Raw genomic sequence first — 26,012 nt, 5'->3', positions numbered from 1 at the left:
CAGTCCAGCAGCCTTCCTGACCCTGAGGGCCACTGTCTCTCAGCTTTTGTCCCCACCCCTGGCAGCCCTCCTGGTTGAGCAGATGTGTCTGTGCGAACAGCAGCTCCCTTCTCCAACAGATCTTCCTGACCCAGGAATCGAACTGGGGTGTCCTTCATTGCATGCAGATTCTTTACCAGCTGAGCTATCAGGGAAGCCCAAAGGAAAGTGAAAGTTACTCAGTTGTGTCCAACTCTTTGCAACTCCATGGAATTCTCCAGGACAGAATACTGGAGTGCGTAGCCTTTCCCTTCTCCAGGGGATCCTCCCAACCCAGGGATTGAACCCAGGTCTCCTACATTGCAGGTGGATTATTTACCATCTGAGCCACCCTGTAGATGGAAGAACAAGCTGACCCCAGAGACAGCATGTGAAAGCATGCGTCTCCATCCTGGTAAAGCACATCTGCTGGAACCAGCCAGCCGCTGACTTGGGTTGGGGAAGTTGTCTGATCTTGCATTTTACAAGCTTGTACTTCCCCTGCCCCCAGCACACACACAGTTTCAGAGCTGCAGAAATTCAAGCCCAGTGTGTACAGAGGAGGAGACCGAGGTTCAGAGAGGCTGCCCGTCCCTGTGCCTGGCGCAGCCCTTCCCTTGGCACACCGCAGGCTCACCTGCCCGGAGGGTCTCCTTCAGGGCCACAGGCACTTCCTCGAGAGCTGTGACAAGCAGATTCCAGGAGAAGGAAGGGCCTCGCATCTCCTGCAGGGTGGGCTGCCGGCAGTTTTCTGCATCTGGTGGTTGTTTTCAGGCCCTGCCCTGCTGCTGACCAGTGACAGCATAAAACAGCGCCTTGGCTCTGCTGCTCTGGACAGGTACGAGGCCTCCACGTGGGAACAGCCTGGCCAAGCCCGGCTTCCTGCCCTCAGGGGGCCCCTGCCCGGCCATGAAATACACCAGGGTGTCTGTGCCTTCCAGTATTCACGAGTACCGGCTGTCCAGCTGGCTGGGGCAGCAGGAGGACATCCACCGGATCGTGCTCTACCAGGCGGACAGCACACTCACGCCCTGGACCCAGTGCTGCATCCGACAGGCGGACTGCATCCTCATCGTGGGCCTGGGCGAGCAGGAGCCCACGGTCGGCGAGGTGAGCTGGCTGCGGGAGCGCGGCAGTGAGCGGGGCTTCGGCAGGTGGGGCCGGGTAGTGGGCGTGGTCTCTCGGCAGAAGGCTGGGCAAGTCCTGGCTAGCGTGGCCCTTTTTTCTCAGACCCGGTTTGTCTTTTTTCCTTTGAATGAAGTATTTCAAGGACTCAGGAAGGGATGAATAGTAAGAGCAAACACCCAGACATTTGCTCTCCACATTTTGAGAACATTTTGCTGTGTTTACCTCTGGTGTTGTTTTAGCAGGAGCAGGCAGATACCTATGGTTTTTCCAGTATCACGTATGGATGTGAGAGTTGGACTATAAATAAATCTGAGTACCAAAGAATTGTTGCCTTTGAACTGTGGTGTTGGAGAAGACTCTTGAGAGTGGACTTCAAGGAGATCCAACCAGTCTATCCTAAAGGAAATCAGTCCTGACTATTCATTGGAAGGACTGATGCTGAAGCTGAAACTCCAATACTTTGGCCACCTGATGTGAAGAACTGACTCATTGGAAAAGACCCTGATGCTGGGAAAGATTGAAGGCAGGAGGAGAAGAAAAGGACAGGATGAGATGGCTGGATGGGATCACTGACCAATGGACATGAGTTTGAGTGAGCTCCGGGAATTGCTGATGGACAGGGAAGCCTGGAGTGCTGCAGTTCACGGGGTCACAAAGAGTCGAACACGACTGAGCGACTGAACTGAGCTGAGACAGATACCGTGCGGTAGCCGGTAGCCCACCCCCAGGTGGTGTCTTGTGAAGCCAGAGCCTCGTTTACTGTGTGTGGGGGGCACTGTTTTTTATGTAGATAGTGTTCTACTTTATTCCATCTTTGTTGGTTTATTGTTCAGTCACTAAGTTTTTTGTTCAATCACTAAATTGAGTCAGACCCTTTGCAACCCTGTGGACTGCAGCATGCCAGGCTTCCCTGTCCTTCAGTGTCTACTGGAGTTTGCTCAAATTTATGTCCATTGAGTTGGTGATGCTATCTCACCATCTCACCATCTACCACCTCCTTCTCCTTTTGCCGTTAATCTTTCCCAGCATCAGAGTCTTTTCCAGTGAGTTGGCTCTTCCCATCAGATGGCCAAAGTATTGGAGCTTCAACGTCAGCAACAGTCCTTCCAATGAATATTTAGGGTTGATTTCCTCTATGATTGATTAGTTTGATCTCCTTGCAGTTCAGAGGACTCTCAAGAGTCTTCTCCAGCTCCACAGTGTGACGGCATCAGTTATTCAGCACCTGGCCTTCCTTATGGTCCAGCTCTCACATCGTGTGTGACTACTGGAAAAACCATAACTTTGACTAGATGGACCTTTGTTGGCAAAGTGATCTCTCTGCTTTTTAATACATTGCCTAGGTTTGTCATAGCTTTCTTTCCAAGGAGCAAGTGTCTTTTAATTTCATGGCTGCAGTCACTGTCTGCAGTGATTTTGGAGCCCAAGAAAATAAGATCTGCCACTGCTTCTAGTTTTTCCCTTTCTGTTTGCCATGAACGGATGGGACTGGATGCCGTGATCTTAGTTTTTTTGAATATTGAGTTTCAAGCCAACTTTTTCACTCTCCTCTTTCACCCTCATCAAGAGGCTCTTTAGTTCCTCTTCACTTTCTGCCATTAGAGTGGTATCATCTGCATATCTGAGGCTGTTGATATTTCTCCTGGAAATCTTGATTCCAGCTTGTGATTCATCCAGTCCAGCATTTTGCATGATGAACTCTGCATATGGGCTTCCTGGGTGGCTCAGAGGTAGAGAATTCGCCTGCAATGCAGGAGCTACGGGTTTGATCCCTAGGTCAGGAAGATCCCCTGGAGAAGGGCATTGCAACCCACTCCACTGTTCCTGCCTGGAGAATCCCATCGACAGAGGAGCCACGTGGGCTATAGTTCTTGGGATCACAAAGAATAGTATATGACTAAAGGGACTTAGTAAGCACGCACACACTCTGCATGTAAACTAAATAAGCAGGATGACAATACACAGCTTTGTGTTCCCTTCCCAATGTGGAAAGTCAGTTGTTCCATATAAGGTTCTAACTGTTGTTTTTTGAACTGCATACTGGTTTCTCAGGGTGCAAGTAAGGTGGTCTGGTGTTCCCATATCTTTTAAGAATTTTCCACAGCTTGTTGTGATCCACACCGTTAAAGGCTTTCGTGTAGTCTATGAAGCAGAAATAGATGGTTCTCTGGAGTTTCCTTGCTTTTTCTGTGATCCAACGGATGTTGGCAATTTGATCTCTAGTTCCTCTGCCTTTTCTAAATCCAGCTTATACGTCTGGAAGTTCTCCGTTCACATACTGCTGAAGCCTATACCATCTTGAGATTTCCTTTTACCCTCAGTGCTTACACTTCTGAGTTTTATCCATATTGTTTTACTCGTCTTATGGCTGTTTAGTTTCTATTTGTGAACGCCCCGCCATCTGTCTGTTCTGTCAGTGGACTGTGAAATTTCCTTACTACACGCGTGTGCAAGGGTGTCTTCAGGGCACCACCTAGAAAAGCTGCGGAGCCAGAGGCTGTGTATTCAGGTTCACAGAGCTGCCAGACCCCACTGCAGTCAGCTGTGCTGCCGGGCAAGGCCTGGGGCTCCGTGCTCGTCGCCCGGCACCCGAGGCCCCACGTCTCCAGCTTCAGGGGTCAGGTGGAGTCGTCATCGTTTTGCTTTCTGTCTGTCCTCTTCTCACCTCACGTTCTGCCCCGTCCTGGGTCAGCTACAAACTCGTCGTCTCTGCTGCGGGTTCCAGTTCTGCCAGGAGTGGTGCCCCTTTGCTGAAGATGGTTGCAGCATGTATTCACGAGGCCATGTTAGAGACGCAGAGGGCGGTGCGCTCCCTGCCTGCAGGCCCCCAGAGCTCGGCGGGCACGCAGCCGCAACCCCCGGGCCCGGCTTCACAGAGGAAGGGCCCAGCACACTACAGCCAGGCTGGTGCCGCAACCCATGTGGGCTGATGGGCGAGGTGGCGTCCAGCCTGGGGCCACCGTAAGCCGGGGCTCTGCTGTGCTGGCTGACTCGCGGCTCCACTCTCCCTCAGCTGGAGCGGATGCTGGAGACTTCGGCCGTGCGTGCCCAGAAGCAGCTGGTGCTGCTGCACCGGCAGGACGGGCCCGCGCCGGCCCGCACCGCGGAGTGGCTCAACATGCGGGGCTGGTGCTCTGGCCACCTGCACCTCTGCTGCCCTCGCCGCGTCTTCTCCAGGAGGAGCCTGCCCAAGCTGGTGAGGTGGGGCCCTGGGGCCTGCTTCCTGCCCTCCCTCCACCTCTGACCGCAGCCCGCAGCGCTGATGGGGCTCTCACTTCTGCTTGAGCCTGATTGTTGTGTGGTGGCAGCTCTGATGGAGGAGCCCCGCTTGGTGCCAGAGCCGAGCCCAGGGGCCTCAGGTTGGCCCTGCCTCCTCCTTTGGACAGAAAAAGCCGCAAATCCTGAGGCACCTCTTCCTCGGGGTCCTCAGCCCTGGAGACTGAGGGCTGCAGGGGCCGCAGTGGGAGCAGGGGCCCTGCAGCACGGTGGACTCAAACTGACCATGGTATCGATGCCCAGACATCCAGGCCCCGCACGCCCTCCACTTGGGGTGGCAGGTGTCGGCTAGGCCCAGGGCCGTGGCGCCCTCCCAGGCGAGCCCAGGCACCGAGGTGCTGGCGGCTCAGCACAGAGCCACCGGCGTGTCCCGGAGACAGGAGTCGGGGGGAGCAGCGGGTCAGGTCGGCCCCGTCTGCTGGCCTCTCTTGTAGGTGGAGCTGTACGAGCGGGTTTGCCAGAGGCCCCCGGACCGGCACTCGGACTTCTCCCGCCTGGCGAGAGTGCTGACCGGCAATGCCATCGCCTTGGTCCTTGGGGGAGGGGGAGCAAGGTGAGTACCTCTGCTTCCCATGCCCTTCCCTGCATGTGGATGTGTGGGTGTGTGGGTGTGTGTAGGAGCGTGGGCAAGAGTGTGTGTACGTGGCTGTGTGGGTGGGCATGTGTGTGCATGGCTGTGTGTGTGTAGGTGCAAGGGGCGTGGGTGTGTGTGCATGGGCGTGTGTGTGTGTGCGTGGCTGTGTGTGTGTGTGTGTGCATAGGCATATGTGTGTGTGTGCGTGGCTGTGTGTGTGTGCATGGGTGTGGGTGGGTGTGCATGGCTCTGTGTGCAAGGGCGTGGGTGTGTGTGTGTGGCTGTGTGTGTGTAGGTGCATGGGCATGGGTGTGTGTGCATGGCTGTGTGTGCGTGGCTGTGTGTGTGTGCATGGGCGTGGGTGTGTGTGCATGGCTATGTGTGTGTGTGCAAGGGCGTGGGGGTGTGTGTGTGTGAAGGTGCAAGGGCGTGGGTGTGTGTGCGTGGCTGTGTGTGTGTGCATGGGTGTGGCTGTGTGTGTGTAGGTGCATGGGCATGGGTGTGTGTGCGTGGCTGTGTGTGTGTGTGTGCATGGGCGTGGGTGTGTGTGCATGGCTGTGTGTGTGTGTAGGTGCAAGGGCATGGGTGTGTGTGCGTGGCTGTGTGTGTGTAGGTGCAAGGGCATGGGTGTGTGTGCATGGCACTGTGTATGTGTGCATGGGCAGGGGCATGGGTCACTGTGCGCTGCCCATGCACAGCTGTGGCCCCTCCACAAGGCCTCAGGAGAGCGTGTCTCTTCCTGGCTGTTCCCTCTTTCCTCTGGCCTGCAGGTGAGCTTCTCTCCGCTTTATGAAACAGGGATCTGCTCTGCTCACGACCCTCTGAAGCAGCCTTTAGCTCCTTGGGCTGGTGGGTGGGTTCCTTTAAGGATGTTGAGCCCAAACAACTTGAACCCCAGGTTGTCCTGACACTTGCTGCCCTTCTCCTGACATGTGTGAAAGAGAAATTTACACGCGGGGCAGAAATGGAGCAGCAGGTGTGTGGTGAGGGTGCGACAGGCCCAGGCCGCCGGGTGAAGCGGCGACGCGCGGAGGGGCAGGGCAGCACCTGTGCTGGATCCCTGCCCACCGAGCGTGGGTCCCAGGGCCGGGGTGCCCTGCAGGCTGGAGCCCAGGCCCCTGGCCGCGGTGGACATCAGGGCACTCCCTGGGCTGGCCGCCTGTCCCTGGGGCCTGCTGGAGGGACCTGGCTCACCACCTCCCTTGGCCGTAGGACACCCCTTCTGGAGTGAGCTGAGGACAGAGGGTCCCAGAGGGTGGATGCCCTGCTCAGCTCCTCCACTCCTCGGCTAATCATAGCTGGATGAGGTCTGAGACAGAATGCAGATGAGCCTCAGAACTGCTTGTCTAACTGGACTCACGCTCATTGCTTCCCTAGGACTGGAGATGCTGGGGCTCAAAGCTCTGGCCCAAGACCCCTAGGGAAGGATGGACCCTTCTTAGGGAAGGGAAAGTAGGGTGAAGCTGGTCCGCTGCTCTTCCCGGGGACCCTGCCCCTCAGTCCAGCTTCCTCCCTGGTTTCATCTTCTTCACAGCGCGTGTTGCCGCCTGTTGCCGCCTCGCTCTGAGGGCTGGGCTGGGACCAGAGCCTCAGGCTGCCGGGAGGGGCCCCTCATGGCGACACAGTGCCCTGAGTGCGGCCTGGCCGGGGCTGGGGGCTGGTGAGCACTGTGTCTGTTCATCTCGGGTAGTTCAGAGGCATCATCAGCGCCACGTTCTCACTTGAAAGCTGAACTAGTGGGCCTGGAAACCGGGCAGTTTGCTCAGAGTTGCCAGGTGAGGGGCACTCAGGCACTTCCTGTGGGCCGGGACAGGGAGGTGCGGGAGCAGCTGGTCTGCTGCAGCGTTTTCAGTGAAATTCGCTCAAAGTGGCGTTTAGTAAGGCCCTGCGGTGTTCGCGGGACACACGGTGCCTGTCAGCAGATCCAGAGCTGTCCCGAGACAGTGTCCTGCGGACGGTCATTTCAGCCGCTCTGCAGCTGGTCCCCATTTACACTCCGTGTTTCACACCAGAGCATAGTTGGTGTACAACACTGCATTGGTGTCAGGTGTATGGGGAGTGACTCAGCCACACACACACACACACCCCTTCCCACTGTGGGTTACTACAGGACAGTGAGCGTGGCTCATTGTACTGCAGTAGGGCTCTGTGGTTTGCTTTTGTCTGTTTCATTCTTTTCTGTTCTAAATTACTGAGTTCTAAGCCCACCCAAACATACACAGTCAGACTCTGTCCATCTCTGTCATCTGTCCTCTGCCTCCTCCTCAGCTCAGGGTCCCAGGCGGCCCCTCCCCGGGGGTGGAGCCTGTCTCCTCTGCAGTGATGCAGCTGCCGCTGCTGTGGGTGCACAGTTCGCCCACACCCACCGAGCTCTGCTGGGCCGGGCAGCGGCTTCCTCCCGGGCACAGGGCTGAGGCGCTGCCTTCGAGTTTCTGTCCCTGTGATCTGGGAACTGCCCCATGTCTCCTGTTTCCAGCTCCATTTCTGGGTACTATGTCTTCCTCTCTCTCGCTATATTCCTGATTCTGTTAGAGTTCATACTCTAGAAATTTCCTTGCGAGCAGTGCCGGGAGAATGCTTGGCAGAGAGTGTGCCGGTTCTGTGCGCACTTGCAGGACAGTCTGGGTGTGGGATTCTGGGTGGAAGTGGTTTCCCTGGGAGTTCTTTCTATTGTCCATGCAGCTTCTAGGATTGCTGTGAAGTCCAGTGTCATTTTGTTCCCAAGGCCTGTTCCCTCTGGGTCTTGCAGGCGAGTCTCTTCATTCTCATGTTTCTCAAAGAACTTGGTGAAGTGCCTGGGTCTCGCCGTTTGAGTTTCCCTGAGAATACCGGTGCTCGCCTGCCGAGCTCTCCGCTCCGTGCTGGCCGGTGTCTGCTGGCCCGTGAGCTCTGTGCGCGTAGCATCGTCCGTGTGCTCCCGCCGCAGCTGCGGCATCGCTGCCTGGACTCTGGGCTCCACACTGCGCTGGTCCTCCTCCCGTCAGCGACGTCTGGGTTGTGTTCCAGGTTCGGTTACTGTGCACAGAATGGCTGTCAGCATTTGCACACGAATCTCCCTTGTGGGAGAACACCCAGGAGCAGACCACCTCTGCCTGGAGTAGATGAACATATCCAACCCCCCAGAGGCGGTGAGAGCCTGGGCTGCCTACGCTTCTGTCACCCTTGGCCTTGTCAGGGCGAGCATGGCCACGCTCCTGGTGCCGCTGGGACCTGGTCTGCATCCCTGAACTCAGGCTCCAGGGCCTCCTTTCCTGGTGGCGTGTCCTCTGCTGTTTTGTTGGAGGGGTTGTGTGTAGTCTGGATACAAGTCTTCTGCCAGATGTGTTTATTACTGATACTGTTTCCAGTCTTTGACTTTTGTTTCCTAGTGGCTTTTTTTGATGAGCTCATTTTAGCCTGGTGAAGTGGGATTTCCCTGGTTCTTACGGTTTAACTTCTGGGGCTCAGGGGGCTCTTGCCGGGGTCTCATCTTCTTGAAGCTTGTGCTTCTGGGCCTGCGATCCGCCCACAGCTGCCACCTCTGAGTGGCGGAGCTCTCGGTGGGTGAGCGTCTTCTCCCTCACATCACTCACTCCCTGCTAAGCTGCCACGGCATCCAGCTCAGATGCCAGCACCTGCCCAGGTGTGGGCTGCGCTGGGGCCTGCTGTCCTGACCGCACTGCACGCCATCTCCCTTGCCCTGGCTTTGCAGGGAGCCTCTGTAGGAAATCATCAGGCAGTGTGATTCCTTTACCCTCCCTCTCCTTGAAGTTATTTTGATCGTCTTATTCCTCTGCATCTCTGTGTAAACTTTAGAATCATCCAAGTATTTTATGGGTTTTGCTGTTGTAAATGGTCTGCTTGAAATTGCATTTTAAGTTGTCTGTCGCCAGTATGTAGAAATACAAACGATATTTGTAAATATGTCGTTTTACAACCTTGGTAAATTCACTTCTTCTATTTCCTTTTTTGTAGTTCTTTTGCATTTTTTATATATACAGTTAAGTCTTCCGAGAATAAAGATAGTATTTCCTCTTTCTTTTCCATGACTTTGCTTCTCTTCCTCGTCTGTTGCGCTGGTTAGAGCTTCCCGCAGGTCTGAGCAGGTGTCGAGCGAGCCCTTGCCATGCCCGCAGCATCAGGACTGCACCCCCTTTAATGGCTGAGTGCCACGCAGCTGCTGGTCTCTGAGATGCTCTGTACCAGACTGAGGGCGTGCCTTCTGTTCTTAGCCAACCGAGTTTTTATCACGGGAGCTTGTTTTTCTGGGTCTGTGGGATTCTGTGATTTACTCCTTTATTCTGTTGATATGATGGATCACTCTGAGTGATTCAAGCGTCACCTCCTTGGGACAGACTCATCGGCCTATGGCCCTATCGTGTCTGCCCGGCCCTCGGGTCTGCGGGAGGCGGGCTGTGCTTGTCCTCGCCTGAAACGCAGGCAGGTTTGTTTGCCGCTGCTTCTGTTGTCTGGAAGGTCTTACGTGGCTTGTGCTGTTCTTCTTTATGTTTAGTACAATTAACTAGTAAAACCATCTGGACATGAAATTTTGTAAGGATTCAAGAATTAAAAATTCACTTGTTTTGATGGTTATAGGACTATCCAGGTTTTCTACTTCTAGTGTCAGGTCTGGTAAGCTGTGTTATTTGTAACTTGTGTTATGAATGTGTCCATTTTATCTGATTTTTCCTACTTAAGGCACAAAGTTACTATTAACTTCTTAACTGGAGCATCTGTGATGTTCCCTTTTTCAGTCCTGAGGTTAGTTATGACAACCGCCTGTCTCCCTCCTCCTCCTCCCTCCTTCTCTGTCCCACCCTCACGTCTCTCTCCCCCTCTTTTTACTTTTCTGGATCAGTCTTACCAGGAGCTATCAACTGAATTCATCTTTTCAAAGCACCTACTTGTAGCTTTCAGGGTCCTGTCTATTATATGTTTGTTTTCTGGTTCATTAATTTCCTGTCTTTATTATTTCTTTAATTTTGCCCTCTTTGATTTAAGCTGTTGTTTCTTTCCTGACTTACGGGCCAGCAGACGCTGTCTGAGAAGGGCTGGTGGCGAGGCCACAGCCTCCCAGCCAGCGCGGCAGGCCGCGGCTCTGGGTGCTGCCCCTTGGAGGTAACGTGCCTTTTTGTTCTCAGTTTGGTCTGAAGTTTTCTTCACTTGGGTTTTCAACAGTGCAGGAATGGTTTGCTCTTTGAATTCATGCTCTGCGTTTAGAATTGATCCCAAGGCTCGATGTCAGTTGCCGGTTCTAGACCTTCCCGACCTCCCTGTCTCTCGGGTGTTGCTCTGTCTGCTCCTGCCATCTGTCCCTATTCCTGCTGCAGTCCTGGGGTCTCTGCTCCTCCTAAGTGGTGTTTCTGGTTGTGTGGTGGGCGCCCCGCAGAAGTGGAGAGACAAGCCTTTGCCTGCCCCAGAGCCAGCCCCAGCGCCCCACAAGGAGGCTGAGCGCCGGCTGCCGCTCAGGAGCATCGCTACCCCGCCCGAGTTGCCACCGTTGCCCCATTCCCATGACGTATGCGGGAAGTGGGCGCTGCGGAGCGGGCAGGACAGGAGGGCTGCCCTGGGTCCTGGCGGGCAGAGCGGGCGCTGACTTCCTGCTCCTGTCGGTGTAGAGGCTGCGCGCAGGTGGGCATCATCCGGGCCCTGACGGAGTATGGCATCCCCGTGGACATGGTTGGAGGGACGTCCATCGGGGCCTTCATGGGCGCCCTGTACTCGGAGGAACGCAGCTACAGCCAGATCCGCATCCGGGCCAAGCAGTGGGCGGAGGTGAGGCCCTGTAGGGGCAGGGCCGGCAGGGGCCTGGGGGCAGGCGGCCCTTGCAGGCGGCCTGCAGCGTGGCTGGGGAGCAGGGAGGGCGCAGCGAGGACTTCGGTGCTGGGGGCGGGGGCTCCGGTGCCTGGTCTTGTGAAGGTGACTGAGGACAGGTGAATGCACCGCAGTGCACCCACCAGGGCACCAGGGGGAGGCCTGGGCCTGAGGGTCTGTGTGGCAAGGGCAGGGCAAGGCAGGGCACACAGCTTGAGACCTGCCCGTTCCAATAATTGCTGCAGATTTGGGGCTTCGGGGCTGTCCGCTGTTGTCTGGCATCTGGCCCTGAGATATTCAGGCTTGGCGTGTGGGGTAGATAGAGGGGGTTGGGTGTGGACTCTGGAAGGGCTGGGTGGGCCCTGGGCTGTCTCTCTCCCTGGGTGTGTGAGACCCCAAATGTCAGTAAGAAGTACACATTGTGGACACAGTGGGTCCTATAGTGAACGGGTGCCAGAGGACAGCCCAGAACCTGGGCCCGGGCGGGGCAGAGGGACGGCGGGGGAGGGGCACGTCTCTGTCCAGGGGACGGGTGCTTCCCCCGCCCTCCTAAGGGCTCTGTCCAGGGGACGGCTGCTTCCCCCGCCCTCCTAAGGGCTCTGTCTGGGGAGGGGCACCTCCCCTGCCCTCCTGAGGGCTCTGTCTGGGGGAGCGGGACAGAGCCCTGGCTGAGGCTGTGAGAGGGCTCGGAAGCGCATCTCATTTTTAAAAGAAAAGGAGCCGGTCGCACTCTGCAGAAGCTGTCAGCGCGGGCCATCTGCCCAGTGCACATGTCCCCGAGGCTCCTGTCACTGAGGACAGCCTGCGAGGGCAGTGGCCCCAGGGGACAGTGAGGGTCCATCCTCAGTAAGGGACCAGAGACAGCCGGGCAGGTCCCTCTCTTCTTCACCCTGCTGGTGTGGAGGTGTGGGAACAGCCATGGAGCTTTGGGCCTCATGGCCTGCCGTCCTGAGTGTGTGCTGGGCCACGGGAGCCTGCTGGGTAGCCCCTGCGAGGGAGCGTGGGGCTGGAACCCGCCAGCCGCCCTGAGGCCCTTGCCTGTGGGCCCATGGAGGGGCATGGGGGCGGTGCTGAGCAGGGGCTACCTCAGGAGGGCTTGTTGGGCGCCTGGGTCCCTGCCTCCAGGAGCACGTGTGCTCCTGCTTGTCCTGGTCCCCACGTGAGTGCCTGGGCACGTGCCTCCCTCCACCTGCGGCCCCTGCCTGAGCTTTCCCCTCCCGGGTCTGTCTGGGGAGGGAGGAGGCCCCTTCCTCCTCACCCCAAGCCCTGAGGGGTCAGGCACTGCTGGTCCTGTGCTCACAAGCCGAGCTGTCCAGCCTCAGTGAGGAGGGCGGACCTCTGTTCCCTGGTGTCCTGGGGCTTCGGCAGTCAGGCCCTCGGTAGGGCCCTGCTTCTGTCGGGGAGATGGAGTGCCTGCCCTGGCACCTGGGCATGGGCAGCGGTGGGCATGCAGCCAGCCCTGGGCCTAGATGGCCTCGTCCCAGCATGCCCAGAGCTGGCCCTTCTGAGCGGGCAGCAAGGGCCCAGTGAGTCAAGCCTGCCAGGGGCCAGCGGCTGGTCCCCTGGGACCTCCAGGCCCTGCCACTCAGGCCGTGGTGTTTGCTCCCCCCAGGCCCTGGGTGCTTCCAGGAGGCCCCTGTTCTGCTTGCAGGAAGCAGGTGTGCCCGTGTGCCCACTCCCTTCTCCTGACGCAGGCTCTTGGTGGTCCCGCGGGGGGTTGCTGCCTGTGCCTATAGGCAGGGGTGTGCACCCCTTTTCCTCTGCAGGGGCTCACGTGTGCCCTGTGTGCCCCCCCCAGGACATGATGTCGATGGTGAAGACCATGCTGGACCTGACCTACCCCATCACTTCCATGTTCTCGGGGGCTGGCTTCAACAGCAGCATCTCTAGCGTCTTCAAGGACAAGCAGATCGAGGTGCCCCCCCTACCCCGCAGGGACTGCCCTGGGAGCCCCAGCAGAGTCCATGGTCTCCGCCTGCCTGGGTCTAGACACCCTGGGCCCTGAGAATCAAGGGCTGGCAGCCTGGGTTGGTCCGTCTGAGTCCTGTCCCCGCACAGGACCTGTGGATCCCATACTTCACCATCACCACGGACATCTCCGCCTCTGCCATGCGGGTCCACACGGACGGTGAGTGCCTCCTCCCAGGGTGCACGTTCCCAGCTGGGGCGGAGTGGCTCCAGGGAAGGGGTGCCCCCCAGAGGAGGCAAGGGACTTGGGGAGGTCTGAGCAAGAAGACTCTGCTGCGGGCTTGAAGGCTGCAGGGTCAGTGGAGATGGGGGTCAGAGTGGAGTATGAGGGTCATGGCAGTGTACAGATCGCACTCAGGGTCTGGCACTGTTCGATGGGGATCCCGGGGAAAACCAACCCATGGGTGGGCAGCTGAGGGCCCTTTTCCAGGCCAGGGTATTGGGGAGCCTCTTGAAATGAGTCTGGTTGGAAGTGAGTGGGGTGGCAGAGCCTGCAGAAAGTCGTGGCCAGGGGAGATGTGGGGAGCCCCGGAGCAAGTCCAGCCCCACCAGATCCCTCCAAGGAGGAGGGTGCCCAGGAAGGGTGTCATCTGCCCGGCCTGGCACCCTCTGCCGGGCCAGGTGTGCAGGGGGCTCAGGACCTGTCTGGGCGAGGCTCTGAGCTGATGGCAGCGGAAGTCTGCTTCCCTCTCCCGGACTCCTCTGCACGCCCTTCCAGGATCACTGTGGAGGTACGTGCGTGCCAGCATGTCCCTGTCGGGCTACATGCCCCCACTCTGCGACCCCAAAGATGGGCACCTGCTGATGGATGGGGGCTATATCAACAACCTCCCAGGTACTGGGTGGGTGGGGAGGGGCGCCCACCTGCCTTGACCCCATGGCTCCGTGTGCCCGATGGCGGGGCAGCGCAGGAGGCATGCAGACACACTCCCAGCAGATGGCTCCGTTGCCGGCTCCGCAGTGCTCAGAGCTCGGATCAAGGCCAAGTGGCGGTCGGTGCAATTAGGGCCCATCTGTGCCCACAGCGAGAACTAACAGCCTGCAGGTGTCAGGGCTGCTGTGGGCACAGCCCCTCCTGGGGCACGCCGGCCACCTGTTGGACAGCTCTACACTCGCCAGCCCCTGCACAGGCCCCGGTGTGACAGTGGAGAGGAGACCCGCCCCGCAGGCCCATGTGCTCCCCCAGCACCTCTCAGGCTCTGCCCCCACCCTTAGCTCTACCCCAGCCTCCCCTCAGCTGTGCTCCCACCCAGGGCTCTGCACACCTGTCCCCATTGGTCACCAGGCCACCTCCTCCCCAGCGGATGTGGCCAGGTCAATGGGGGCAAAGGTGGTGATCGCCATTGACGTGGGCAGCCGGGATGAGACAGACCTCACCAACTACGGGGATGCACTCTCGGGATGGTGGCTCCTGTGGAAGCGCTGGAATCCCTTGGCCACGAAGGTCAAGGTGGGCCCAGCCTTGCCTGCTCTGGCCGCTCCTCCCCACGCCCTGGTGCCCACGTCCCTGAGACGGGCAGGGAGGGAGTAGTGTCTTCCAGGCTCTGAGTCCAGCCTGGGGGATGGTCCCTGCCTGCCTAGGACCAGCTTTGGGGAGGGGGACATGTGTAAAGGCTCCAGACCCCCTGGTGGATGCCCAGCCCCCTCCCCCAGGTCCAGCAGAAATAGTCTCCCCATGGGGGAGGGGAGGGGCTGGAGGGGCCAGGGAGGAAACAGGGGCTGTGCCCAGACGGAGGCCAGGAGCCTCGTGGGGCCAGGACAGCCACACCCAGTGCTGCGGCCCGGCAGGTGCTGAACATGGCTGAGATCCAGACACGCCTGGCCTACGTGTGCTGCGTCCGGCAGCTGGAGATGGTGAAGAGCAGCGACTACTGCGAGTACCTGCGCCCTCCGATTGACAGCTATGGCACCCTGGAGTTCAGCAAGCTTGATGAGATCTGCGTGAGTGTCCAGGCTGGCTGCACCCCTGGGCCTCCCTGCGCTCCCATTCCCATCATGGGGTTCCCGTGTGTGTGCAGGAGGTGGGGTACCAGCATGGCCGGACAGTGTTTGACATCTGGGGTCGCAGCGGTGTGCTGGAGAAGATGCTGCAGGACCGGCAGGGGACGAGCAAGATGAAGGCGTGTGACGTGAGTGCCCGAGCAGGTGGCCACTCCCCTGCCGAGACCCATCCTCTGGTGCCCAGTCCTCACCCTGTGGCACCTGGCACCCCCACTCAGCCACTCAGGAGGGCAGGTGCCCCCTGTCCCTCCCAGGGGCCAGAAGGCAGGGGCCTCTTCTGACTCTCCACCCGGAAAGTGCTCGTGGCGGGAGGAAGGTACTGGGGTGGGGCTGCTCAGGACTCTAGCCATCACCCACGCCCCCCTCTGACTCAGAGGCTGGGACCACAGGGTCACAGAGAGGGCGGGTGCAGTCAGGAGAGGCCAGATGTCTTCTTCGCCTCCGCCCCCAGGTCCTCACCTGCCCCAACGCCTCCTTCACGGACCTTGCTGGGATTGTGTCACGCATCGAGCCTGCCGAGGTGGCTGCCGGGCACGGTGAGGTGGATCCCGAGACATACATGCCCAGCAGCTGGGGGCGGTGGTGGCAGTGTCCCCTGCTGACCCTCACTCTCAATAAGCTGCCCTGGGCACCAGGCTGGCTCTGGCAGCCCCTAGACCTGGTTGGCTGCACAGCGGGACCCCTGCCTGTGTATGGCCCCTGCCCCTGCTCAGGAGGTGACCCACATGGCCCTGCTCTCTGCCCAGATGAATCTGACTACCAGACTGAGTTTGAGGAGGTGCTGCTGGGAGGCCCCAAGGACGCATACGTTGACTTCCAAAGCGCCCCAGCCGACCAGGGCTCCGACTTGGTGAGCTGCCTGGACACCCTGTGCCCCTTGGCTGAGCCACGCGCGCTGAGGGCTCCAAAGCAGGCTAGCTGCTCCCTCCCCGCTGCCCTCCAGGGTTGCCCCCACCTTGACCTTGACCATGTGCTGTTTACTAACAGGAGGATGAGCCCTCACTTCGGCATCAACACTGAGGTCTGGCTTCCCCCAAAACACCCGAGGACTCCTCAGCACCCCAGCTCTCTAAGATGGGTAGAAGTTTCCACCCTGAAGCACCCTGAAGCCAGCACCTCCCGTGGCTCCATCTCAGAGTGCCTAGCTCCTGCAGCTCTTCCAGCCTGCCAGGGAGACCCACTGGGGCCCTGTGTGGAGTGTCACTCTGGGGCCACTCTGCCCTGGCCTCTCCTGGAGGGCCACTGGCCCTGACATCCTCTGCACACGCAGCAGTCATCGGGGCTGTGTCAGCCCTTGGGGCCTCTCGTGCTGGAGCCCTCGTGTTTCTGCTTTGCCTGTCAATAAAGCTAGATCTGATTATGTGGGACATGTGGTCCCTGTGCCGAGGTCCCTGGGGCCGGGGGCCCCACCAAGATGGGCAGCTCACAGTCCTGACCCTGCAGGGTATAGGGTTGCCTGCCTGCCTGTGAGGTCACCGCGTGGGACCGTGGGACCCCAAGCCAGGCAGGCAGGGCACCCAAGGTCGGGATGGGGCTGGTATCCGCCCAACCAAGCATGAAGCCCCCCAGAGATCTGAGGCGTTTTTCCTACTTTGTACACACAAAATTTTTCCCTAAGATGACGCGGACACTTTGCTTTTCAGATCATTAAATAGCGCCAGGGAGTCCTTTTGTACAAAAAAATAGATCTGTCAGGCCTTTGACTTTGGGGTCCACGGTCCCTGCAGGTCTCCGAGCGGGGCACGTGGGTCTGCGAGACCAGGGAGCCCCTTGACCAAAGGGCCTGGGACCCTGTATCCAGGGGACCGCAGGCCTCGGTTTCCCGGTTCCGGGGGCAGCGCCGAGAGGGCAGAGCCTTGGTTGGTCCCGCCCCACGCCGCGGGTCCCCGGCCCCGCCCATTGCCGGTGGGGAGGGCGGGGCTTCGCTGGGCCCCACCCCTCTCTGACGCAAGGTGGGCGGGGTTTCCACCTCCCTGACGTCGCGGTGGGCGGAGCGCCACCCCCAGGCCTGGCAGTTCAGTCCGGTGCGGCGGGGCGCGTGGAGGGCCCCGGAGCTGCCATGCGGGTCCCGACCCCGAACCCGAGCCCGAGCCTGATCCCAGTCCTCGGCGCGGCGCGGCACCCTCGACGGAGGCGGCGGGCGCGGGGCGCGCTCTGAGGCCTGGGGATGCGCCGCCGCCTCGATCATGGGCGCCGTCGCCTCCCGGAGGAGGGCGCTAAGAAGCGAGGCCATGTCTTCGGTGGCGGCCAAAGTGCGGTGAGTGCGGAGGGCCGCCCGCCGGGGCCAGCGCCGCCCCCGCCCCGTCCCGGTCCCTGCAGCATGCGCGTAGCCGGCGCCCGCCCCCACCTCCGTTCGGCTCCCCTCCCTGAGGTTGCGGTGGGCCAGGTGCCCGACCTCACGACCCCCACACGCACTGGGCGGCTGGGGCTGGAGGGAAAGCAGACCCGGGCCCCACCTGCAGGTCCGGCCAAGATGCGCGGGGCGCCAAGGGTCCCCGGAACTGCGACCTGTCAGCCCTGGGCGGTCTGGGGTGGGATGGGAGTGCTTGCTGGGTATGACCCCTGAGCCCTCCCTTGCGGGTGCAGAGGGCGTGGGTGGGGGTTGGGGGCGCCAGAGTGGGTGGTGTGCCCTGACGGTGCACCTCGCTGTCCACCCCCTCAGAGCAGCCCGAGCGTTTGGCGAGTACCTGTCCCAGAGTCACCCCGAAAACCGGAATGGTGCAGGTAGGGGCACGCGAGGCAGGGCCAGGACCTGGTCCACCCAGAGCTGCTAGTCTAGGGGAGGGCGTGCTGCCTGCTGCCCCGCAGACACGGCCCTTGCTTACTGTGTGCAGTGAGCGGGCAGCTACCGCCCTACTGGGCTGGCTTCCTCACGCCCCCTGCCCTCCCTGGCCCAGAGCCCCAGGAGGAGCTGCGAGTCACTCATCACCATGGCACCCACCCAGCCTGGGCCGTTGGCATGGCAACAGGCCTCCTGGCACCCCCCAGGGCTGGCACCACTGTCTCTGGGGGCCAGCTGGTGGGGGGGAGGGGAGAAGTTGGCACTGGGCACACGGGCGCGGTGGCAGGCTGGGAGGTGGCCTGCCTGTTCCTGCCCCCCATCACCCATAGGTAGCACAGTCTGTCACCCACACGCACAGAAGACGGGCTTGGGGCCCCGGTGGAAGTGAAGTATGAACCTCTGGGGCATGGCACAGCTCAGAAAGCCCTTCTGTGAAGTTGTTCAGGCCCAGGGTTTGGTCAGTGGGCCAGGCACCCGCTGGGTGTCCATGCCCTGCCTCCAGAGCACCAGGAGACGGGAGGCAGGGCCAGCAGGCTGCGAGCTCACCTGGAGCCTCTCCCCAGACCACCTGCTGGCTGACGCCTGCTCTGGCCACGACGGGTCCCCCGAGATGCAGCCAGCCCCTCAGAACAAGCGCCGCCTTTCCCTCATCTCCAACGGCCGATATGAGGGCAGCCTTCCGGAGGAGGCTGCCAGCGGGAAGCCGGCTGGTGAGGGCCCCCAGCCCCGCGTGTACACCATCTCAGGGGAGCCGGCCCTGCTGCCCGGCCCGGAGGCCGAGGCCATCGAGCTGGCTGTGGTGAAGGGGCGGCGGCAGCGGGAGCAGCACCCCCACCACCACAGCCAGCCCCTGCGCGCCAGCCCGGGCGGCAGTCACGAGGACGTCAGCAGGCCCTGCCAGAGCTGGGCGGGCAGCTGCCAGGGCTCCAAGGAGTGTCCCGGATGCGCCCAGCTCGCCCCCAGCCCCTCCCCTCAGGCCTTTGGGGTGGACCAGCCGCCTCTGCCTGAGGCTCCCGGCCGCCGCAAGAAGCTGGAGAGGATGTACAGCGTTGACCGAGTGTCTGGTGAGGGGCTGGGCGGGGGCCCGGGCAGCCCCCTCTGCAGCAGCAAGCGCCAGGAGGCCCGGACAGTGCGGGTGCCCCGGTCACCGCCCGCAGGTGGCGTCCTGCCGCCACACCCCACGCCCAGCCAGGCTTCACGGCTGGCTTCAGGCTTGCCAGCACCAAGTCATGCCAGGCTTGCTTCCCTAGCACGGGGCCGGGAGGGTCTTAAGGGTGGAACGGGCAGCAAGCCTGGTTGAGTGGAAAGGTGGGGCTGCCTTCTGGGAGTTTGGGGGACAGTCCCTGCCCTGGCACCCACCCAGTGGGACTCCTGCTCACCAAGGGGGCCTGGCCAGCTAGTGGGGCCCCCCACCAGGATTGTCGAGCAATGCGCATGGCTGAGGAGCCCTGGAGGCCTGCTGTCAGGAGGAAGCTGCCTGGGACATTCAGGTGGTCCCCATGCTTCTGGGCTCCGAGCCCATCACTTCCGGAAGAGCAGAATTCTACCTGGCAGACCCCCGTGTGCTCTCTGGGCACCTCTTGAGCCTCCAAATCAGCAGTCCAGCGGGGCATCAGGGCACAGGCCAGGGGTGCGGGCATCGCCAGGTCCTCGTGGTCCTCTGAGGAACACAGGCCAGGTTCTGGGATGCAGTCAGGGAAGAGAATAGAGTGGCCTTCGACCACCCTGTCTGGTGGCTATAAGGCCTCTGGGAAGCGTCAATCTCCCTGCCTGGTGAGGGCCTCCACCAGGAAGGTCTGAGAGAGGGAAGGGCCGACCATGTGGACTCCAGAGTGTCTGGGCGGCAGAGAAAGCCCTGGAGCCCCAGAAGAGCCTGCAGCCACGGTCCCTGCCCCGCCCCTCTGGCTTGAAGGCGACGAGTCAGTGCTTTTCCTGGGTGCCCTGGAGGCCGGCTGTGCTTTCTGGGGAACACGTGTCCGCTGTGGGCAGCAGCAGGGGGAGAGCCAAGTGAAGACGAGCGTCACGAAGCCGCTGAGCTGTCGCGGCTTGAACAGCTGAGCGGGCCTTGGAGCTTGCTGGCCCGGCGCCAGGCCCCGCCCCCAGGCCCCGCCCCCCTGCCCCGGGATAGGTCTAGGGAATCCTGTGCTCAGGAACACCCCCCGCCCTGGGCAGGTGGGAAAGGGCTCAGGAACCCCTAAGCCACCCTAGTCACTGCCCCCTTGGCCTCTTCCAGATGACGTCCCCATCCGCACCTGGTTCCCCAAGGAAAACCTCTTCAGTTTCCAGACAGCAACCACAACTATGCAAGCGTGAGTTGTGTCTGCTGTGCGCGGGGCCCAGGCCAGGGGCCTCTTCATGCTGTTCAGGAGCTACTGCCCGGAGCCCACTTGGGCGGCCGCTCCCGAGCGCCCCCATTCCACCCGCTCTGCCTGAGTGTCAGCCTGCAGGAAGGCGGGCCTGGCTGCTTGCACCCCACCCCCACCCCCACCCTGTCCTGTCCACACTGCCCTGTCCCGCGCGGTGCCGTCTCCTGGGGAGCGGGCGGGGGGCTGCGGCTGATGCAGTCACCAGCAGGGGTGCTTCTCCGGGGCTGCTGCCCAGCTCTGCCCTGCGCATGCTCCAAACAGCAGCCTCCTTGCGTTTCCACGCACCGCGAGCCATCACAGCTTAGTCCCCTGGGGGCCGTGCTCTTGACCGTCACCCAGCTGGGTGTTCTGTTGAGGAGTTCCCTCCAGGGCGGCACTCTGCTGCAGTGTCCCCCGCTCTGAAGACGCTCCCTGCAAGCTGCCTTGGGGCGTGCACTGCCGCCCTCAGGCTGAGCAGGGGCCACTCTGCTGCGGGTCCCAGCAGGGGCAAGGCACACAGTCAGGCCTCTGAGCAGCCTGAGCAGCATCTGGTGGCCTGGGCCACCGTAACCTCAGCATCTGCTGCCCTTTCAAGGACTGGCCCGTGGCATAGCAGGCACCCTGGGGTGCCTGTGCGGGACCCTTCAAGTCAGGGACAAGAAGGAAACTAGCCCCGTGGGGTCAGAGGTCTGAGGGTCTCGGCTCACTGTGTCTTCTCCCTCACGCTGCCATTTCCCGCTGGGACTCCAGCATCTCGTAAGTACCAGGAGGACCTTGAGCCTGAGGGTGTGGTGGTGGTCCCTGGGGAACTCGCCCACCCCCGCGTAGGTCGGGGCAGGCCAGGGACCTGGGCCTTGACCAGGAGGGCGTGCTGGGTCCTGGCGAGCACCGAGCTGCACCAGGGCCTGCGGGGAGCTGGGCTGAGGACACGGCGAGGCAGGCTGGGACCCTCTGTCTGGCCCAGGGCCCTGGGTGCCTGCGGGCCCCGTTCTCGAGCCTCCGTCCCCACGTCTGTCCCTCCTGCCTGCGGCCAAGGGCAGTGCTGACTCGTGGCGGTTTCCCAGGGTGTTCAGGGGCTACGCGGAGAGGAAGCGCCGGAAACGGGAGAATGATTCCGCGTCTGTAATCCAGAGGTAGGGCCTGCCAGCCACTCGCCACCAGGGTCTGTCTCTTGTCTGTTCTGGTCTAGCCTGGGCCCCCCCAGTCCAGTGGACCTGATGGGGAAGGGCGGTGGCGACCACTGGCCTGGCCCTGCTCTGGGGACGCGCGCAGGCAGGAGGGGTCGTGTGGCCTGAGCTCGCAGGCCTGTGTGTTGGGGACACACTGAGCTGACCCGCAGCCAGCAGGCCCACGTGTGCCTTTCTCGGGCCCTTGAAGCCCAGAGCAGCGGGATCAGCAGGCAGGCTTATCCTCCCAAACCCCACCTCAGATGTGTCCAGGAAGCTTGACTGTCTGTCTTGCAAATGGGGCCTTGGCAGGACACAAAGTTGGGAGTTCAAGAGACCTGCCTCTGAGGCGGCCTAGGGACACAACATCAGGAGTGGGGGCATCTGCTGGCCCCAAAGCCCACCTCGCACCTTGGCCATCATGCGCGGGAAGCAGGAACTCTTGACTCCTTGAGAAGGGGGTTGGGGGTGGTCAGAGTGTGCCTGGGTGCACGGAGGGAAGGGAAGGGTGGGCAGCAGGGATGGGAGACCAAGTGCACAGGTCACCAATGGAGCTGTCCTGGGAGGAGAGTGGGGGGCGACAGGAAGCTTGATAACCTTGCCTGTGTCCCAGCGGCCAATGGGCTGGGAGACTCGGGGAAGAGAGGACCGGGTGGGATTGGCCTGTGGGAGAGCTGGGGGCGCCGGGAGGGCACCCCTCACGGAAAGGGACGAAGTCGGGGAGGGGAGCACGGAGGAGGAGCACGCTCACCCCTCCTGGCAGCCCTCACCAGCACCCCTGTGCTTCCACTCCTAGGAACTTCCGCAAACACCTGCGCATGGTCGGCAGCCGGCGGGTGAAGGCCCAGAGTAAGGCCCAGAGTGAGGTGGACGGGTGGGCGGTGCTGCTCTTGGCCGACTGGGGCTTGGCGCGCTGCTCCCTGCGCCCCCAAGGCGGGTGTCGCCACCGGGCACCTTCCCACGCCCAGGCTCCGCCCAAAGGACAGGGCCCCGCCCCTTCACGCAGACTCCGCCCGTGTCTCCCGACCCTGCCCGGTCCGCCTTTTGCCCCTCTCCTACCCTTCCCGTCGCAGCGGCATCCTGCACCCTCCAGACCCCGCCGGCCCGCGTCCTGCCCAGCCCCCTATCCCAGCCACCTCCCGTTGCTGCAGGCCACGTCCCTAACGGGCTCTGCTCTCACTGCAGCGTTCGCCGAGCGGCGCGAGCGGAGCTTCAGCCGGTCCTGGAGCGACCCCACCCCCATGAAAGCCGACACCTCTCACGACTCCCGAGACAGTAGGTGCCCGGCACCGCAGGCCGGCCCACCTTCCCCAGAGGCTCCCCTAGGCCCCCAGCCCCAGGCTTCCAGCACCCGGACGGCTAGGCTTCTGCGCTTCCGCTGGACCTCGGTTTATCGGGCTGAGGAGGGCGCTCTGATACCTCCAGTCTTCTGGGTAGGGGTTACTAAGGGCCAGGGCTCTCTGGCTACCCTGCCTGGTGCCCCTAACGCCGGAGACCTGCAGTACCTGATTTCTCCTTGGCCCAGACGCCAGGCACACCGGGCTGGAGCTGACACTTGCCCTAGGGCCCACAGCCTTCCCTGCCAGGCAGCCTCCAGCTGGTGGCAGCAGCCCGGCTTGCCCTCAGCTTGGCTCTCATACCTGCCCTGGGTTTCTCGCTGGCCTGGAGGGCCCTCTGGGACACGGCTTGCTGGCTCTGTCCCCTGCCCATCTCTGGGGTTGCAGCCAGGGCGGGTGGTACTCCAGATGGTCCTCAGCCTGGTGGCACGTCCTGCCCTCCAGGTAGTGACCTGCAGAGCTCCCATTGCACCTTGGGTGAGGCTTTCGAGGACCTGGACTGGGAGGCTGAGAAGGGCCTGGAGGCTGTAGCCTGCGACACTGAGGGCTTCGTGCCACCCAAGGTCATGGTGAGGCCCGGAGCAGCTACTGCTCAGTGCTGGGGCTGGGCTGGGGGCTCCAGGACGGCCAAGGCCCTGACTGCCTCCCCTGTCCACAGCTCATTTCCTCCAAAGTGCCCAAAGCCGAGTACATCCCCACCATCATCCGCAGGGACGACCCCGCCATCATCCCCATCCTCTACGTGAGTGCTTCTGTCTCGGGGTTGGGTGGGGGAGCACTGTCCCGATCCTCTATGTGAGTGCTCCCAGCCCTATCTTGGGTCGCGTGGGGGCACTATCCCCATCCTCTATGTGAGTGCTCCCAGCCCCGTCTTGGGGTCTGGTGGGGGCACTATCCCCCTCCTCTGAGTGCTCCCAGCCCTGTCTCAGGATCAGGTGGGGCGCTATCCCCATCCTCTACATGAGTGCTCCCAGCCCCGTCTTGGGGTCAGGTGGGGCACTATCCTCATCCTCTGTGTGAGTGCTCCCAGCCCCATCTCAGGGTCGGGTAGGGCACTATGCCCCTCCTCTACGTGAGTGCTCCCAGCCCCGTCTCAGGGTTGACTGGGGGCACTATCCCCATCCTCTTTCTACCTGAGTACTCCCAGCCCCATCTCGGGTCGAGTGCCCGACAGGGGCTCTAACCTGGGATCTTGTCTTCCCTAGGACCATGAGCATGCAACCTTCGAGGACATCCTGGGTATGTGCCCTCTGACCCCTCTGCCTTCTGATCTCCGAGTGGTGGGGGGGGGGGGGGGGGGGGGTGAGGCGCAGACGGACGGTGGGTGCAGCATTCATACCCCTCCCTCCCCAGAGGAGATAGAGAAGAAGCTGAATATCTACCACAAGGGGGCCAAAATCTGGAAGATGCTGATTTTCTGCCAGGTAGGGCTCAGCCCTTCCTGCCCGGGAGTGGGGCAGGGGTGGAGGATGCCACCTCCAGAGATATGCACGTTTGCGTCTGCACATGTTGAGGGAACAGTGGTTGGACACCCCCAGGGTGCAGTCCCATCCCACTAACTGCAGACTCTCACAGGGTGGGCCAGGACACTTGTACCTGCTCAAGAACAAGGTGGCCACCTTTGCCAAAGTGGAGAAGGAAGAGGACATGATCCAGTGAGCAGGGGGTGCCCGGGGGGCTGGGGGGCAGGGGGCAGTGTCTGCTGGGGTACCATGTCCCCTCTCACTTGGGGGTCGGGCTGGAGGCTGCCTGTGACCACCCCTTCCCCACCAGCTTCTGGAAGCGGTTGAGCCGCTTAATGAGCAAAGTGAACCCTGAGCCGAACGTCATCCACGTCATGGGCTGCTACGTCCTGGGGAACCCCAATGGGGAGAAGGTACAGCACCCCGCTTCTCTGCAGACTCCCTTTCCGTCTCAGCCCTCCCATAGAGATCCCGGGCCTGGCCTCACCAGCTGGGGCTTCTTGCTCCCCATCCCCGCTTCTCCCCGCCGCTGTCTTGCTCTGCCCTGCACTCAGAGTCCACTCCCTCCTTTCAGCTCTTCCAGAACCTCAGGACCCTCATGACTCCTTACAGGGTCATCTTCGAGTCGCCCCTGGAGCTGTCGGCTCAAGGTGAGCGCTGGGCTGGCCCGCCGGGGCGTGGTGTCCCCGCGGGGGAGGCGGGGCGGGGCGGGGCGGGGTGTCCCGGAGGCGGGGCTGAGCCCGCCCTCGCCCCTCCCACCTCAGGGAAGCAGATGATCGAGACCTACTTTGACTTCCGGCTGTACCGCCTGTGGAAGAGCCGCCAGCACTCGAAGCTGCTGGACTTTGAGGACGTTCTGTGAGGGGCGGGACCGCCGCCCGGCCGCTCCCTCAGACCGGCGCCAGGCTGGGCCGCTGCGAGCTGCCCGGTGCCGCGTGGGTCCCGGTCTTCACGGCCACTTCAGGGCATCTCAGACGTCGCTCAGGTTCCCTCCCAGGGCTCCGGTCCTCACGGCACCACGGGTCTCAGCGGCCACCGCCCCCGCGCCCCGGAGGAGCCCCCGCGGCTGGCGGATGCTGCCCGGGCCTCGCCTGGAGGCTCAGCACTGGGGCGGCGCCTCTGCAGGTTCATAGAAATAAGTGCAATTTCTACAACCCCTGAGACAATTCAAAGGGAAGCAGCGTTACTAGTTAACTAGTTAAGTGCTGAGTTACTAGTCATGGCATAGATCGCCCGGCTCAACGTGTGTCCAGGACCCTCTGCCTCAGCTCCCCAGCCCTGCCGTATCCGATCACCAGCACCAGGGCGGCCCGTCTGCCCGGCCTGGCTCCTTCCCGGCCGAGTCCCTGATGGTCTGTGCTTGCGCTGCCCTCGCCCCTGCTTCCCTGACCGCGGCACCAGCTCGCGGGGGTGCCCGGGGGCAGCGGGGACACGCCTTCCTTTCACTCGGAGGGCGCCCTGGGTCGAGCCAGGCCCTGCCTGCTCCCTGGCCCCCTGTACCCAACCGGCTCCCCGCTGCTGTTCGGCTCAGCTTTTGGCAGCCGAGCTCTGAAGGCCTGTCCCGGTGCAGGGGCCTGGGTCTTGGCGGGGCCTGCAGGGGCTGGGTCCTAGCGGGTGAAACTCCTGCCGCCTGCCGCATGGGGGCCTGGACCCCCCGCAGCCTGGCCCGAGGGAGGGCGGGGCAGCCGCTGGGCTGTGCGCACACAGCCTGCCCGTGGCCCAGTGGGCGGGCCCTTGTACATAGCTGGCGCTCGGGGGCTGGCCCCCCTGTGCAGAGTCTGGTCTGAGAAACCCGGCTGTGCCCCCCGTCGAGGGGAGTCGGGGGCTCGTGCCGGGCTCTGAACAATGTACGACACCCCGTAGAGTGACCATTAAATCTGACCCTCTGCTGCGGCCACTGCGTGGGTCTCCTCTCTCAGCGCCGTCCACTGCCTCCCCGGACCCAGAAGATTCTGGGCCTGCTGGTCTGAGCTTGTTGCTGTGGTGACCGCCTGTGCACCCTGGCCCGAACTGAGGGGCACGGGCGGGTGGTCTGCAGATGAGGGCAGAGATACTGCGCCCGCAGCCTCTGCCCCACCCCTGCACGCAGAGCTGAGGGCCACGTGGTCAGCAGTGCGGCCACAAGGGGAGCCCAGGAAGTGATCACAGGGCCGGCTGGCCA

At 61.8% G+C, this 26,012-nt stretch overlaps 2 protein-coding genes across 19 annotated transcripts in view; both read left to right on the top strand.

Annotated features, from left to right (window-relative positions):
• Positions 1–16,125, top strand: part of PNPLA7 (patatin like phospholipase domain containing 7) — an 80,577-nt gene extending 64,452 nt beyond the window's left edge. For all 15 annotated transcript variants that reach the window (XM_044926586.2, XM_044926587.2, XM_025262096.3 and 12 more), the window contains 14 exons: positions 793–856; positions 960–1,128; positions 4,160–4,342; positions 4,857–4,975; positions 10,594–10,750; positions 12,588–12,704; positions 12,848–12,917; positions 13,476–13,592; positions 14,011–14,207; positions 14,546–14,698; positions 14,776–14,886; positions 15,210–15,294; positions 15,505–15,608; positions 15,746–16,125. In XM_044926586.2, the coding sequence (XP_044782521.2) occupies positions 793–856; positions 960–1,128; positions 4,160–4,342; positions 4,857–4,975; positions 10,594–10,750; positions 12,588–12,704; positions 12,848–12,917; positions 13,476–13,592; positions 14,011–14,207; positions 14,546–14,698; positions 14,776–14,886; positions 15,210–15,294; positions 15,505–15,608; positions 15,746–15,778 (1,679 nt within the window). In that variant the 3' untranslated portion in view covers positions 15,779–16,125. The remainder of the gene's footprint in view (positions 1–792; positions 857–959; positions 1,129–4,159; positions 4,343–4,856; positions 4,976–10,593; positions 10,751–12,587; positions 12,705–12,847; positions 12,918–13,475; positions 13,593–14,010; positions 14,208–14,545; positions 14,699–14,775; positions 14,887–15,209; positions 15,295–15,504; positions 15,609–15,745) is intronic.
• Positions 16,126–16,717: 592 nt separating this feature from the next.
• On the top strand, positions 16,718–25,744 carry NSMF (NMDA receptor synaptonuclear signaling and neuronal migration factor). Of its 4 annotated transcripts, none has more exons than XM_025262110.3 (16): positions 16,719–17,015; positions 17,421–17,482; positions 18,104–18,250; positions 19,774–19,849; positions 20,636–20,641; positions 20,950–21,018; positions 21,848–21,900; positions 22,237–22,326; positions 22,833–22,957; positions 23,047–23,130; positions 23,594–23,627; positions 23,742–23,812; positions 23,964–24,043; positions 24,162–24,264; positions 24,426–24,501; positions 24,616–25,744. In XM_025262110.3, exons 1-16 carry the CDS (start codon positions 16,945–16,947, stop codon positions 24,711–24,713), a joined length of 1,245 nt encoding a protein of 414 aa, XP_025117895.1. In that variant the 5' UTR covers positions 16,719–16,944; the 3' UTR covers positions 24,714–25,744. The 4 variants fall into 4 exon arrangements, with proteins under 4 accessions (XP_044782524.1, XP_006062635.3, XP_025117895.1 ...); XM_006062571.4 differs by having other exon boundaries at positions 18,104–18,604; XM_044926589.2 differs by lacking the exon at positions 20,950–21,018 and having other exon boundaries at positions 16,718–17,015.
• The last annotated feature ends 268 nt before the right edge of the window (positions 25,745–26,012 follow it).

Source organism: Bubalus bubalis, chromosome 12 (assembly GCF_019923935.1).
Source record: "Bubalus bubalis isolate 160015118507 breed Murrah chromosome 12, NDDB_SH_1, whole genome shotgun sequence".
In the NCBI taxonomy this organism is placed as follows: Eukaryota; Metazoa; Chordata; class Mammalia; order Artiodactyla; family Bovidae; genus Bubalus; species Bubalus bubalis.
Note: the sequence above shows the minus strand (reverse complement) of the source record. Positions and strands in the feature narration are given on the sequence as shown.